Below are 12,842 nucleotides of genomic sequence, written 5' to 3' on the forward strand. Positions count from 1 at the left end.
TCTCAGCTAGGGTTACCCCCCGGCATGTCCATGACGTCGTTTATCTGTCATCAAAAAGAAGAAAGCCCAGCTATTGTCAGCAAAGAGCCCCAGTCCCATAAGCAACAGTAATAAGACCTCATCTTAATTCCGTCGAAAGGGAAAAAAGAACCTCGAGTTCGGCCGCGCCCAAAAATGAAGCTATTCGAAAAAGGAACCAAGCAGCAAAAAGAAACGATGCCTGACGAGAGAAGACGGGCTTCTGCAAATCGCATGTACTGTACCCTGACCCCTCCCTCTTCTCATTGCCCTTTTCGTCTCGCGGATGGTTCCCCATGCCCTAGCACTCTCGTAGACGCCCGTTTGTACTGTACGTCTTGCTGCCAATATAGTAATATCAAATAAATGATCATTCATCCGTCACCGGCATCCAGTGGGGCCGGATGCGAGGCCATATGCACACTCCGTTTGCTCACCCATGCCTTGGGTTTAGTCCCAAAGTACGGTACACGTACCAAGCTTGTACTGCAACGTTTGTCTGTTACGAGTACCGGTAAGGGTACCAAAGGCGTGCTAAGGTAAGGTAGGCAGGCATAAGAATAGACACATAATGCATGATCCAAGCTTCGTCAAGCAGCCAGATACGGCGTTAGCTGCTGCAACTGCAGCGCTCAGGCGTGCCGGCCACATCGGCGTGGCGTTTCGTTCGCCAAACCGTCTCCAGGCGCGTATGCAAGGCCGTTTTGGCTGCTTCCCCCTCGAGCCCAAAAGCTGCAGACGACCGGGCAATAGCTTTGGGTTTTTAATTTACGGGCTGCAGTTTTTGCTTTCTTGGACTGCGGGGAAGAAGGAAGCCAACTTGATGGCTGAATATGCACAATTGGGCTGGGGTCGTAACGCAATATACAGCGCCATAACCAAACACTGACGAACTTCTGAAGGGGGTGCAGAATTGAGAATGGCTGCGATAGCTGGACGGGACGAAAGCTTACAACGGGCCTTAGCTCCGTTATCCGCCCTCTTCTCCTTGCTTCCCTTCGTAGCTTTCCAGGAAAAGCATGTACAAGTATTGGCAGCAGAGCGAATGTACCTGGAGTAGCCAGCGCTTGGGGATAGTATCATCAGCCCCCAACCGACGGCGCCAATTCCAGTCGGTGTGATGGCCGGGGTGAGGAGGAGAAAAAGCTTCAAAGGGGGGTGTGTGTGGGAGAGGCCGTACGTGGGAGGGAAAGCTTCCGTAAGAAAAGAGAGCCCAAAGTCAGAGCTTGCCTGTATATCCGGCTGCATGGGAAATGAAAATTGGAGTTTTGAAAATCATCGCCGTAAACGAGAAGCTTCGTCAAAGAGCTAATTGCCCTATTTGGCCAGCTGCCATTGACTCCTCGTCCTCTCGTATGCAGCCTGGAGGAGACTGGCACCGTTAGTTTGGGCTTTGACACACGGGAGCCACTTGAGCACTCGTAAATAACGCTGCGATCGTCGCGCATCCACCTCGGTGACAGGGTACGTATTTTCGATCCTCATACTGATCCATGATCAGGGCTGGATGTGCCATGCACCTCATCACGATCTAGAGGGGCTAAGAAAAAAATAGAGGCTCCGTGTTTCGCAAGACTCGGTCCCAGTGTAATTTCAAATCCCATCTCACCGCGAGAAGAAAAAAGAAAAGAGACGTATTCAGCTTTGTTGAGGGAACAGAAAAGATTCACCCCGAAAGGCCCCCTGTGGAGAGGCAAACGATGTCACAATGCATGAGTAAACCGGCACGAGTAACAAAAACCGCCGGCTGCTGCGGGATTCGACGTGGCCGCTTCCTCTTGGGGGGCGTACGCCATATGATTTCATTGTGTACTGTCCTTTTGGTTTTTTCTTGCTCAAATATACGAAACAGTAATTTATTGTTAATGCAGCACGAGCTCACACGACTGCTTAGGACTGACAAAGCAAGGCGGCGCGCGCATCATGGCCTTTTGCGGCGCGAGATGGTGTGGCAGACCCGACTTTGATAACAAGCAATTGCGCGGCGACGCGGCCGATGGCTTTTTGTCCCTTTTGCCATGGCATTGTGATAGGATTCCCGGATTTTCCTTAGATTGCGCCGTGGCACATCTAGATGCTGCCAATAGGACCCTGATTTGCCTGATGTGCGCTGCGCGGTCTAAACTCGTCGCCTTCATGGTGACATTGTTGCTGCTCCCTCTGTCGATCCGAGCTTCTAGATTGCTAGATTGTTGGGCTAGCGATTCTTGATCTAGATGTACCTGTACCGGTGGCGAACATCGAGATGTATGCCCAGCCGTTCGGGCCATTTCTTCATCTATCATTCCTGCAGCGACATTTCGCCGCCCAACATCTGATCTGACTTGACAACGTATCATCAAATCTCAGCTGGCCTTTTCCCTCATCTCCGTGAGCTCGACACAAGGGAGAGAGGAGCTCGCAGAAATGGAGCACAAACATCAGCATGTCGTCATCGAGCCGCCGGCGACCAAGGCAGAGGGCAGAAAAAAACGGCCCCGCCATCATACCCATGTCGTCTTTTTGCAGCACGCAACTTGAAACGCAGCAGCGCAACACAAGGCACTGACTGAGGCGTTCGTGTGGTTCAGAGCTGGCGAGCTGCTTTGCTGGGATTCAATCTCGGTGGGCCGCTCGTGCAGCAGACCGGGTCTCGTCCGCAGATTTGTGTGCGCCGTTAAATTGCTCCGTCCAACGTTAGCCGGGACGGGTTGCTCAGCGTGGGTTGCATCTCGACATGCCTTAGCTGGTGTAGCTATGGTCCCCCCTAGCATGAACCCGCGGGCTGAAGTGATCAAGTGCCATTGCCAGCCAGCCCAGCTTTGTTTTGCGCCGCCGGCATAAACGTTTGATTGTTGATGGTTTCCGGGGAAGACGGCTGCCAATATCAGAGGAAGAAGGGGGAGAGAATGCCACCCTCCTTTTTACCCCGCCCTTTGCGAATATGCAAGTCAATTAAAGGTAAAATTCTCGAGGTTCGAGAACTGATACATTGGCGGCACGGATGAGACGGACTCGAAGCATGTGATTCACGTTATCAGCCATCCTGGAGGTTGGGCAATTTGCAGTAAACGAGCTTCCCTCTGGCGCCACACTGCGGAGCAAGATGCAGGGCGGCCACGACTAAAACAAAAAATCACAACATCCCCACGGAGGAAAGGTGTGGGAAGTTTCGACCCCTGGCGCCAATGAGCCAGCCATGCTTTGGAGTAAGTTGTGCGCCATGTACGAGGTACGGGGGAACGCCTCAAAAGCTGTCTGGGAGCGAGATGAAATGCACGACAAGCACCTGGCGGCTGCAGGTGGCTTGACGGGGGTTGCAGCTTGTCGAACCACGAGACCGCCTGGGCTGATATTGCCGACTTGGTCGAATACATGTCAAGCCACCCATCGTTTCGAAGGCGTGATGAGATGGATGATCCGGGGTTGACAGCCGTGGACAATGCAAGGCGGTGACTCTGCAAGTTCATCTCGTCCTTTGTCCGGAACCGTCCATCACCAATAAGGCTCAACCTCTATTCATAGATACTGCCTGTGCTGTAAATACGGGTCTCGCATTAGCAACTCCTCTCTTAGACCTTTGGCCAGTGGAGCTGCAAAACGAAGAGGAAATCCTCTCCACGGGGGAGGAGACCGTTCTCTCTTTTCTCTCTCCATCTCCATATCTGGTCTCCGTTCTCTCTGGCCATCCAGGTCCCAGTCCACAAGCTGGTAAACGGAGTAGGCCCCGGAGGGGGTGTAAGAGAGAGAGGGGAAACTCCCACAACACAATCTCACCAATCGTTGGGTCAGAGGCTGTTGGATGGCTGGCATTTAGTTTGATTGGGGAGATCCTTTGGACGGTACTGTATCCACCAGAAACCATGCCACAGCCCCTTCAACACGGCACGAAAGGCGAAGAGAGTGGGCTTGCTGCTGCTGGTCCTCTCAGCCTTTCACACACTCCCCCCTCCGACTACGACTCGGTGTGGATATGGTAATACTAATGCTACTAGCTTCCTGCATCGTTGCCTTGGAATCTGCGGCTTGTAGAACCCAAGAAAGTAAGTGCCACACCACCAAGGTACTCGTGTGCCGCTACCATCTCCCTTACATTTGATTTGTGGCATGCGGCATGCGGCAATGGCGAAAGGCCCAGAAGACCGGTGTACTCGTAATACGGAAAAAGGAATCGTCCAGACGGGAGGCGTTTTCTCTAACTGTATTTTCCTCTCGCCACAGGGTCCATTGGATGCATATCGGAGGCAAAAAGAAGAAGACGAAGGTGAAAACTGACTGCTACTGTGGCTGGTTCTCCTCCTCCCTAGTTGAGAATCCTGTACGGAAGAGGTGGGCTCTCTCTTTGCCGATGTGAGTTCCCTGTGCTGTGCCATCCATCACGGGCATGCAGAACATGACTTCCCGCTTGCTTCGCTTCTGCCAAAGTCAGCTGCCTCCATTCCCCCGCAGTCTAGAGAGAGAGAGTTAAAGTGCGAGCAGAAAATGCTGCCTGAAGGTGTACGTTCGAGATGAAAATAATTTCCGTGCCTACCGTTTGCATGCATGGGCCGGCAACTATTGATGTTCTGCTGATGCTCGCCATACATGCTACTACATGATACATGATACATGATAGCACAGGCTCCATGCTCCATGCTCCTTGCTGCACCGTACATGCTACATGACATGGCATGGCATGGCGGAGCGGATGCCGTCCGAGCTCGGATCCTTGCGTCTCCCTGTATGTATGTACGAGTAAGCCCTCGCCAAGGCGCTCCTCGGACTCCAAACTTGCTCGCCCTTATCGGCTTGTGGGCATATGAGTGGCCATGATGTGCATGCTGGAAGCGCCGACACGCGTTTGCAACGCTCCGACTGTGCGTCTCGGGTTGACGAGCATGATACACATCGCAAACTGCTGCTTGTAAGTGCTCGCGTCTACAGTAGCGTCGTCGTGGTACATGTGCGTAGTACTCCGAACCGTACTCCCTACAGCACTCGTACCATTGCAAAAGCGTCCATCTTTTATGCCCCATATACAAAGACGTGGGCCCCGTTCTGGTGCCAGCCTTGTAACTCGTACTACTACCACGACTACCACAAGGCCGGCGGCAGAGAACATCGTGAGGTGGGGCAGCCGGACACGGGAGTTTGTGGGTACGGATCGCTCCGACTTGCATGCTCACGGCTCTGGGCCTCTGTCGGATGTCTTCAGCATCGGCTAGGAGCATGACTGTACGGCCGTATGAATGCAAGTGATCATTTTGCCTTTGGGCATTCATGCCAGATGGGCCCCGTTTTCATCTCGCGCTTGGTGGAAGGATAATGTCTCAATAGTATGAACACTGCATGTATACGGAGCGACAGCCGGGCTATGGCGATAGATAAGCTGTCCGTGTGTCGGAGATTTTGTGCGGCGTCGCTCTTCTTATCGAAGTGGGTTTGCCGCGCGGAGATGAGCGAACCGATGATTCAGTTTTTACGGGAGCAGAATGCGAAGGCTGACAACGAGCCCTTGCGAGTACTTTTTGTTTTGCCATGAGTCACTTGTAAATGACAATTTGAAAAAAAAAAAAATTCATCACTTCCTTGGCGGTTCCGTTCAACAATTCAACATGTTCAGCCCAGGCAGCCTCTCCTTTTTAGGCCTTGTCCGCCGAAGGCTGGTTGCGCATTAGTATTCCATCTCTGGAATCGACAAAAGAGCTACTACCCCTGCTTAGCGTCAATGGCAGCCTCACAAGGGGCAAGATTTCGATCGAACGATGAGCGTGAAACTCGCTAAGCCAGCGCCCCCCGGCTTGCTTGTCGAGATGGGAGGGGGTTGCTTTTTTTTTCTTTCTTCTCGAGACGACGAAATTGCGAATCTCAGCTGCAGATATATCCAGCTTCGGGCTCCTCGCAACCTTGCACGTCCAAGCAACTGCCGGGGACCGGGAACTGTAATGCGACGTAAGGTATTACAAAACAGGGAACTGCAAAAAAACATGGGAAAAAAAGACAAGAAATAATCAGCGGCCTTTGCGTTCGGTTTCAGGTGGCGTGCATCGACACACCGGAGTACTCGTACAGCAGTTATTCCTAGGCGTGGATAGGGAGGCAAGTAGTACACACATAAGCTTTCTTACGCTTATCATCTCAGGAGGGAAATTTTTCTCTCTCAACGGTTTTGGTGTCGGTGAGCAAGACGGCCTTGACGGCCCTCGCCCTCCTCCATGGCCAGTGCTGAAGGGATGTGGCTGCAAGGTTTGCGGTGCGGCCAGCGCTAATAAGAAGGCCGATGATAGCGTCGCCGCGGAGCTTTGCCACCGGCTCGGTGGCCCAGTCCATCCGGCGGCGTTGAGGATTTCCCTTCGAGACTCCATCTGGAAGTAGTTTCGCAGTGTTGTGCCTGAACTGGGTTTCTTCTCGTCCTTCTAAAAAGGCAAAAAGAAGCTCGTTAAGATGCTTTGGAACTAGCCATTTCCGAGCTCTGGCCTTACTCTTGAGTGCTCTGTTGCTCTTTTCCCACCGCGGTGAGTCAGATTGCTTGCGTATTGCAAAGAGCTATCACGACATTTTCCCTGTCGTCTTCTAGATTGTAGCTTCACAGGTAGGTGGCAGTTGCATGCCTGTGCCCTGTTTGCTTACCATGTGAAAGCGGTTCTCTTGGTGGAGCGTGTGTTAGGGAGATACGAGGGCGCCAGTGGTGTCGCCAACTTCTGCAGTGTCCCTACGTATCAGAGCTCGTTGTGTCCCCCCCCCCCATGCGCGCATAAAGTGGACCTGTTCTAATTTTTCTTCGCTTACTGTTGGCTGGTGGAGATGCGGCTGCAAGGCGTGAAACTAGTCGTCGTCTTGTCCGTTCCTAGCAACACGGACGAAGCCTGCGTCCGCTTTTGTAAGAGACTACATACACACATACAAATGTGTAGCACTGGGAGTTGGCGCCGTGGTGCCATGGGATGACTTGCAGAGTGGCCAGTTGATCTGAGCTGTGCCATTTCCTAGATGGAACCATGGTTGGTCTTGACTCGCTGGCGAACGGGAGCTGCAACGCATTGCGACGCTATGCCGTGATAGTGGTACGTTTGGCGACGAGCGATTCCATGGCTGGCGAACGAGGAGTCAGGATTCGTAGCTTGTTGGGGATATTGCCATGGCATCCTTGCACCTGGGACGCCATGCAGATTGCTGAGACCTGTTGGTAAGAGTAGCAGTAGAGATACATCTTGGGATGTGCGAGCAGGCCCCTTGGGCGCCTAGAGACGAATGGCCATGAGAGAATCCCGTCTCCGCGATCTGAGGAGGCCGTGGCGGGCGGCAAACTTGAGCGCTTTGTGCTTGGGCTGCTAGCCCATCAGATTGGCCAAGACAAGCTCCCGTAATCTATCTCGACACCATCAGCATCTGCCCATGTACGAGGACTGTACTGTACGAGTACGGAGTACAGTGTGTATCAACCCAAGTAGTATCGTAAGCTCGGCACATCTCATACATACCTACTACATGTACTTGGATGCCGGGATGCCAGTCATGATGACCCTTCAGGCTCGAACGCCATCCTATGCGGCATGTAGGTGCGGTTTTTTAAGCATGCAGAACTGTGCGTTTGCTGATGGTCAGGCGCATCGACATGGAATTAGCATCATGTACGGAGCACCGGCGTCATGTAAGTGCTCGTAGACGAGTTTCGAGATGCGAGATGATGTGCTGGGCAGGCAGGCAGACGCAGACGCAGACGCACTTGGACGGCTTGGGAGCTCAGCTCAGCTCCAGGCCGACATACAGCATCTCGTTTTTTCCATTGACATTGACAATGACCATCCAATCATCCGATGGGCTTGCAAATGGCGTGCATGCCAAGCGTCTTTTCCGCGAGTCGTTTTGTGCCCATGCTCGTACGAGAGGCGAGCAAATACCACGGGAGAGGGAACCTTGTAGCCGAGCAGGCAATTTCCAGTAGGTAATCACCCAAAGACACGGAAGTACCGCTCCCTATCCGGATGGCAGCACAGGTACAAGACAAGCTCGAGGCGGGTACTGTAGCGAAGGCACGGCACGGCAGCGTGTGCAAATGGAGATGGTCGATGGCAAGGATGAAGAAGGTTTTCCTGTCGTTGTGATAGTATTGCCTTTGGCGTTGTTTCTAGCTTGCTAGCGCTGCAAAATGAGGAGCAAGCCACCCCTGATATCAGTGGCCCGTGCGTGTGGCTTGCCCTGTCCCCACCGCGTGGAACTGGAAGCTCGACATTGGCCCGTGCTGGACCCATTCCTTATCTCTTGGCGCGATGACTAAGACAATGTGGCTTGACGATGGCGATGTTTGTGCCTTGGAAGTTGGAAGCACAGCCTTTTGTGACCCGCAGATGCATGGGATGGAGATGGAGATGGAGGGGTTCAATTTGGATTCAATTCAAGATACACGCCCTTCAGCTGCTGTTACTATTCCACGGCCTTTTACGTACTGCTACTGACTGTCGTCGTGATGGAGGCATTTTTTCATTGTCATTATCATTTTTATCATTTATTATTATTTCACGGTATCCATCCGATACACGGCTCCCAATGCCTTGCGAATTGCGACTCGGAAAACGGTCGGTGGCTCGCTGCCTGACTCGGTCATCACACAGCGTGCCGTCCGTTACTCCTCCTGCAGATACGGACGGCTACCTCTAATCGGGTAGGGTAGACCAGAGACAGAGACAGCTCATATGCAGCTCAAGCCGTCCAGGCGCCTAAACCGGTGATGCTCTGGCAGAAGCAATTGGAGCCAATTGAGCCCGAACCAGCTCCATGTTGGGCTCGCAGGCATTGCAGCAGCAGCGCAGCGCAGACATGCACTCGCTAGTAAGAGCTGCATTCATTCTCTGCATTAGGAGGCATGACGAGGCCGAGTTTGACAACCTGGGGAAGCTTTTCGGTCCGTCGTGGGGAAGGGGGAAGAGGTGCCAGATGTCGTTGGGCTCGGGGGAGGAGGAGGGGGAAAAGGGGGGGCCCTTGGATTCTCTGCATCTTTCTGGGAATCTTCTCGTTTGGTGTCAGTCATGGAGAGACGGCGATGCAGGCTGGTGTCTCGAGATGATCCCGGATCCGGGGCGGACACCCGAAGGGACGGGCTGAAGCACTTTCGGAGTAGAAAGTACTGGCTACTCCGCACAGCGCGTCCGTTCCGTTTTCCCACTTTTATTTTTCAAGAAGTGGTTTGAGAGACACCAGACGAACAGGCGTTGCAGGGAGAAAGCAAACAAAGAGGCCAATATGAAACAGGAAGGCCACGCTGCGGAATGCATTGCGCGTGTTCTGCCATACCCTGATTGGAGGGCGCCTTCTGAGCGAGCCTCACCCAAACCGCGAGCAACGTCATTATCTCGACATCAAACAGCTAACCCAGGCCGGGGCACTGCCAATGAGCGGCTGAGAACGGTCGGCATGGACTTGCACTGGCGAGAACAGGGGTGAGATATATTCAACGGACCACAGCGTCGGGCGCCACACCAGGACCGGGTCTCATGCCGGAGAGCCCACCCCAGTTGCTATTCCCAGGCCATGTCCATCCAACCAAACCCCCCCTGACGCCAGAAACGAAAATTCTCCTTTGGAAAAAGCCTACTGGCGTGTGTATACTGTACGAGCATGGACATGTATCTTTGGAGATGGGGTTTTGGGAGCTGGATGGGCAGACTCGCAGCGAAGCATTGCAGAACTGTCTGCCGTACTTGAAGAAAGCCGCAGCTCCTCTGCCATCCTCCCTTTCTTTCCCTTCCCACCCTTCCCCATCTTGATGCAGGAGGAATTGGAAAAGAGGGCCCAGGACAGGACGGACGGAGTGCGAGAAGACCGGTACATTATTGTTCGTACCGTACATGCACGGAGCCTGCAGTGCAAGGCTGCAAGCAAGAAAAATACCTGGAAACGCCTCAGTCCCCCAGTCGCCCCCTTCAATGCGATTCGGCAGGCCGTTGAGCCAACAAGGGCTCGCGTTTGGCACAAAATTTGCAAATTTTATCTGTCGGGCAAGCTCCATTGCCAGTCAAGTCCCGTTGCGAGTACGAAGCACCCGGACGGAATCCGCACTGGCGCATTACCTTACCCGTACCGTGCTCGTTACGCACAACATAAACGTTGACGCTGGCTGCCCGGCAAACCATGAATAATACATGACGACAAAGTACCCGCTACGAGCTCAGCACAGCAAACGGAAGAACAAGTGCTGTTACGAGTGCTGTTAGCGATACAAGTACCCGGATGCCCTCATTAGCAGGGCAATGGCCAGCTGGTACTAACGTCAATTGGCAGTGTTAGTCGTCGTAGCTATCTCCATATCCGGCTTCACCGGTGTTCCGACTTGGCCAAGAGCGCCGACACAGAAAAAAGCAAAAAAGAAAAAAAGGCAAAGCTAACAAGAGAGAGGGCGCCGGTGGATGGGACCGACCCAAATATTATTCTACCAGCTCACTATACTGCTCAAATGAATGAAAAGGTTTGGCCCGGCTCGAGATAGTTGCGCTATTGCCTGGGGAATCGTTCACATCTGGGCAATCCATCAAGCCATGTGACATCGATATCAGCCCATGCATTCCACGCGATCTTGTGCAATCGCCATCGAAGCTGATAAAAGGCCATATTATATTCGTAAGTGCATTGTTATCAGGCGACGCCACAAGCGCACGTCCATTTCGGGACTGACGCAAAATTTTCGCTCGCCGGTGCACGCTTATCTGGGTGGAGGGAGAGATCAGAAACCGTTCTAAAAAAGGCGACGGCGTCTTTTCAAGACAGGATGATGACAGACGAGCCCCGTTCTTTGCTGAGATGCTTAGAAGAAACGCTGCCCACTGCGGTAACTCGCAACGCCCGTAGGGGCCGGCGGCTGGGTCTGTCCCGGGGCTGGACGAATGAGTGTCGAGGACGAGAGGCCATGTTTCCGTCTGGCGCTGAAATGGTATCACGGCAATTGTTTATCGTTTGCCATAATTTGGCTCACCGGGTATCTATCTAGGTACTCGTACGAGTGTGTTGTTGTCTTTGTGGTGTAATGTAATCAAAAGGCTTGGAGAAGCTTCCCAACACATACCGGTGCTCCGTTCGTTTCGATTACTAGCTTCTTACCGTCTTGAGGATGGCAATGGGCAACGGGGGGGTGCACAGGAAATACAGGATGTGTGCATTGCTGCTCTGGATTATGGATTATGTACTCGTACAGTACATGTATCCAGATACATGCTCGTACATGGCCTTGTTTGGAGTACATGCTCGTACATACATATGCATTCGACAGGCGAGACGAGACGACACACAAGCACTAGGTCTAGGTAGGAGGAGAAAAACGAACGGCAGGGCAGGATGCGCATTGAGGTGGCTAGTGGTAGGCGGCTTTGCAACGCAGCTGCCGGTGTACTCCGCAAAAATGGGCATCCAGATGCGACCTCGACACTGCAGCTCTATTCCATTAGGTTGCATTACTGGCGAGGTATTCGTTGGCTGACGACCACTGGACTGGCAAATCCCTCCGGCTCCCGGCTGTGGGAGGGGGGGAGAAGCAAGAACTGGGCCACACAACTTTGCCGCCCTCTCGCCGCTCTCCTCCTCTGCTTCGTTTGGTTTGTGGTTTGTGCTGTGTATAACGGAGCATGAAATTGTGTGTGTATGTGTATGTGTGTGAGTGCGTGCATCTTGGGGCCGTTTTTCGCCTCTCCGAGTGGTTTTTGTCTCTGATTCCTTTGCCGCTGCGCTACTGTGCTTGTTACATACGAGCATATCTGGTACATGTTGATATCGGAGACGCTGCTGTGGATGGGGCAAGGAAGGGGGGGGAGGGCGTCTTCATATCACGACTCCAAGCACAAGTGCGAGTGCTCCGTCGTCGAGATGGAGCTAGGCCCCGGCCCCCGTAAATTGAAGATCAAAGGTCCAAGCATCTCCAATCCAACTGCAAGTACGAGTATGGAATGGAGGTCTGAGCATCAGGATTCGCAACCTCGAGAGGCGACGAGACGCATGGCAAGCTTGACGGAGGACCAGTGCTTGGGCCGCCGATACAACACTGCACTAACACCACTAACACTAGGCACGGCGATGGGGCTGCTGAGCGTTTGTTGGTGGTTGCTGGGTTCAGGTAGCCGGTTGAGCTGTTGCTTCGGCTCGCCAATTTGTTGTCTCGCCCCCCTGTTGGCCGCCTATCTCCAAGGCCCCTCTCTCAGGGATGAGGTTGCTGGGCCCATGGCCACAGGCCACCCTCCAAGCCGATCGACGGCGGCCCACCATCTCAAGCCATCGAACCAGTTGGGGAGGGGAGTGGCCTTGGTGGTCCTGCTAGTAAGGCGGTGCTGGCTTGGCCCAGGGTTGGCCCATCACCCATGGGCATGGCATGGATGGATCATGGCCACCGACCAGGCAAGGCCGGCTTAGATGACAAGATTTCGAGATGGACTCAACCTCAACCTTCACCCTCCTCCTCACCCCTGTCTCTGCCGCTAGTCGCCAGCCAGCCAAGTTTTCAATCCCCCATGCAGACTAGAGCAGGGCAAGTTCAAGGTCTCAGTGCAGTCTCCAGTCTCCAGTCTCTTCTGCTGCGGCGCATAGCAACCTGGATCCGGGCCCGAGCCTTCCACTAGCAGGTACCTGTACGATGGCGCTGCTCTAATTTTTTGATTTTTTTGATTTTTTTTTTTTTTTCGCCTCTGCTCCATTTGGGCGCCGGTACTTGCAGGCTTGCCTCGAGTTGGCACAACCGCTGGGTACGTATCGGCCGTCTCACGCAGCCAAAAACAGCCTCTCCCCACCTCCTCCGTCTTCAATCTTCCCTATCTTTCCCATTTCCTCATCCTCATCTTCAACCTCATCGGCATCACTACCGCCGTTCTCTTCTTCTCCTCCTCCTCTTC

General features: G+C 53.4%; 4 protein-coding genes across 4 annotated transcripts; 1 reads left to right on the plus strand and 3 right to left on the minus strand.

Annotated features, from left to right (window-relative positions):
• Positions 1-589: 589 nt before the first annotated feature.
• M431DRAFT_490151 (hypothetical protein) lies at positions 590-907 on the plus strand (the record flags this gene model as incomplete). Its single annotated transcript, XM_024916766.1, has 1 exon — positions 590-907. The coding sequence occupies one exon, from the start codon at positions 590-592 to the stop codon at positions 905-907; it is 318 nt and encodes a 105-aa protein (XP_024778210.1).
• A 3,013-nt stretch (positions 908-3,920) lies between these two features.
• On the minus strand, positions 3,921-5,363 carry M431DRAFT_279733 (hypothetical protein). The gene has a single exon (XM_024914004.1). It carries the CDS (start codon positions 5,256-5,258, stop codon positions 4,374-4,376), a length of 885 nt encoding a protein of 294 aa, XP_024778211.1. The 5' UTR covers positions 5,259-5,363; the 3' UTR covers positions 3,921-4,373.
• A 260-nt stretch (positions 5,364-5,623) lies between these two features.
• M431DRAFT_279697 (hypothetical protein) lies at positions 5,624-6,712 on the minus strand. Its single transcript, XM_024914003.1, has one exon. The coding sequence runs from the start codon at positions 6,339-6,341 to the stop codon at positions 5,988-5,990; it is 354 nt and encodes a 117-aa protein (XP_024778212.1). The 5' UTR covers positions 6,342-6,712; the 3' UTR covers positions 5,624-5,987.
• A 1,652-nt stretch (positions 6,713-8,364) lies between these two features.
• Positions 8,365-9,212, minus strand: M431DRAFT_503500 (hypothetical protein). The gene has a single exon (XM_024918316.1). It carries the CDS (start codon positions 8,968-8,970, stop codon positions 8,803-8,805), a length of 168 nt encoding a protein of 55 aa, XP_024778213.1. The 5' UTR covers positions 8,971-9,212; the 3' UTR covers positions 8,365-8,802.
• Between the last annotated feature and the right edge of the window lie 3,630 nt (positions 9,213-12,842).

Source organism: Trichoderma harzianum (genome assembly GCF_003025095.1).
Source record: "Trichoderma harzianum CBS 226.95 unplaced genomic scaffold M431scaffold_2, whole genome shotgun sequence".
Taxonomy (NCBI): domain Eukaryota; kingdom Fungi; phylum Ascomycota; class Sordariomycetes; order Hypocreales; family Hypocreaceae; genus Trichoderma; species Trichoderma harzianum.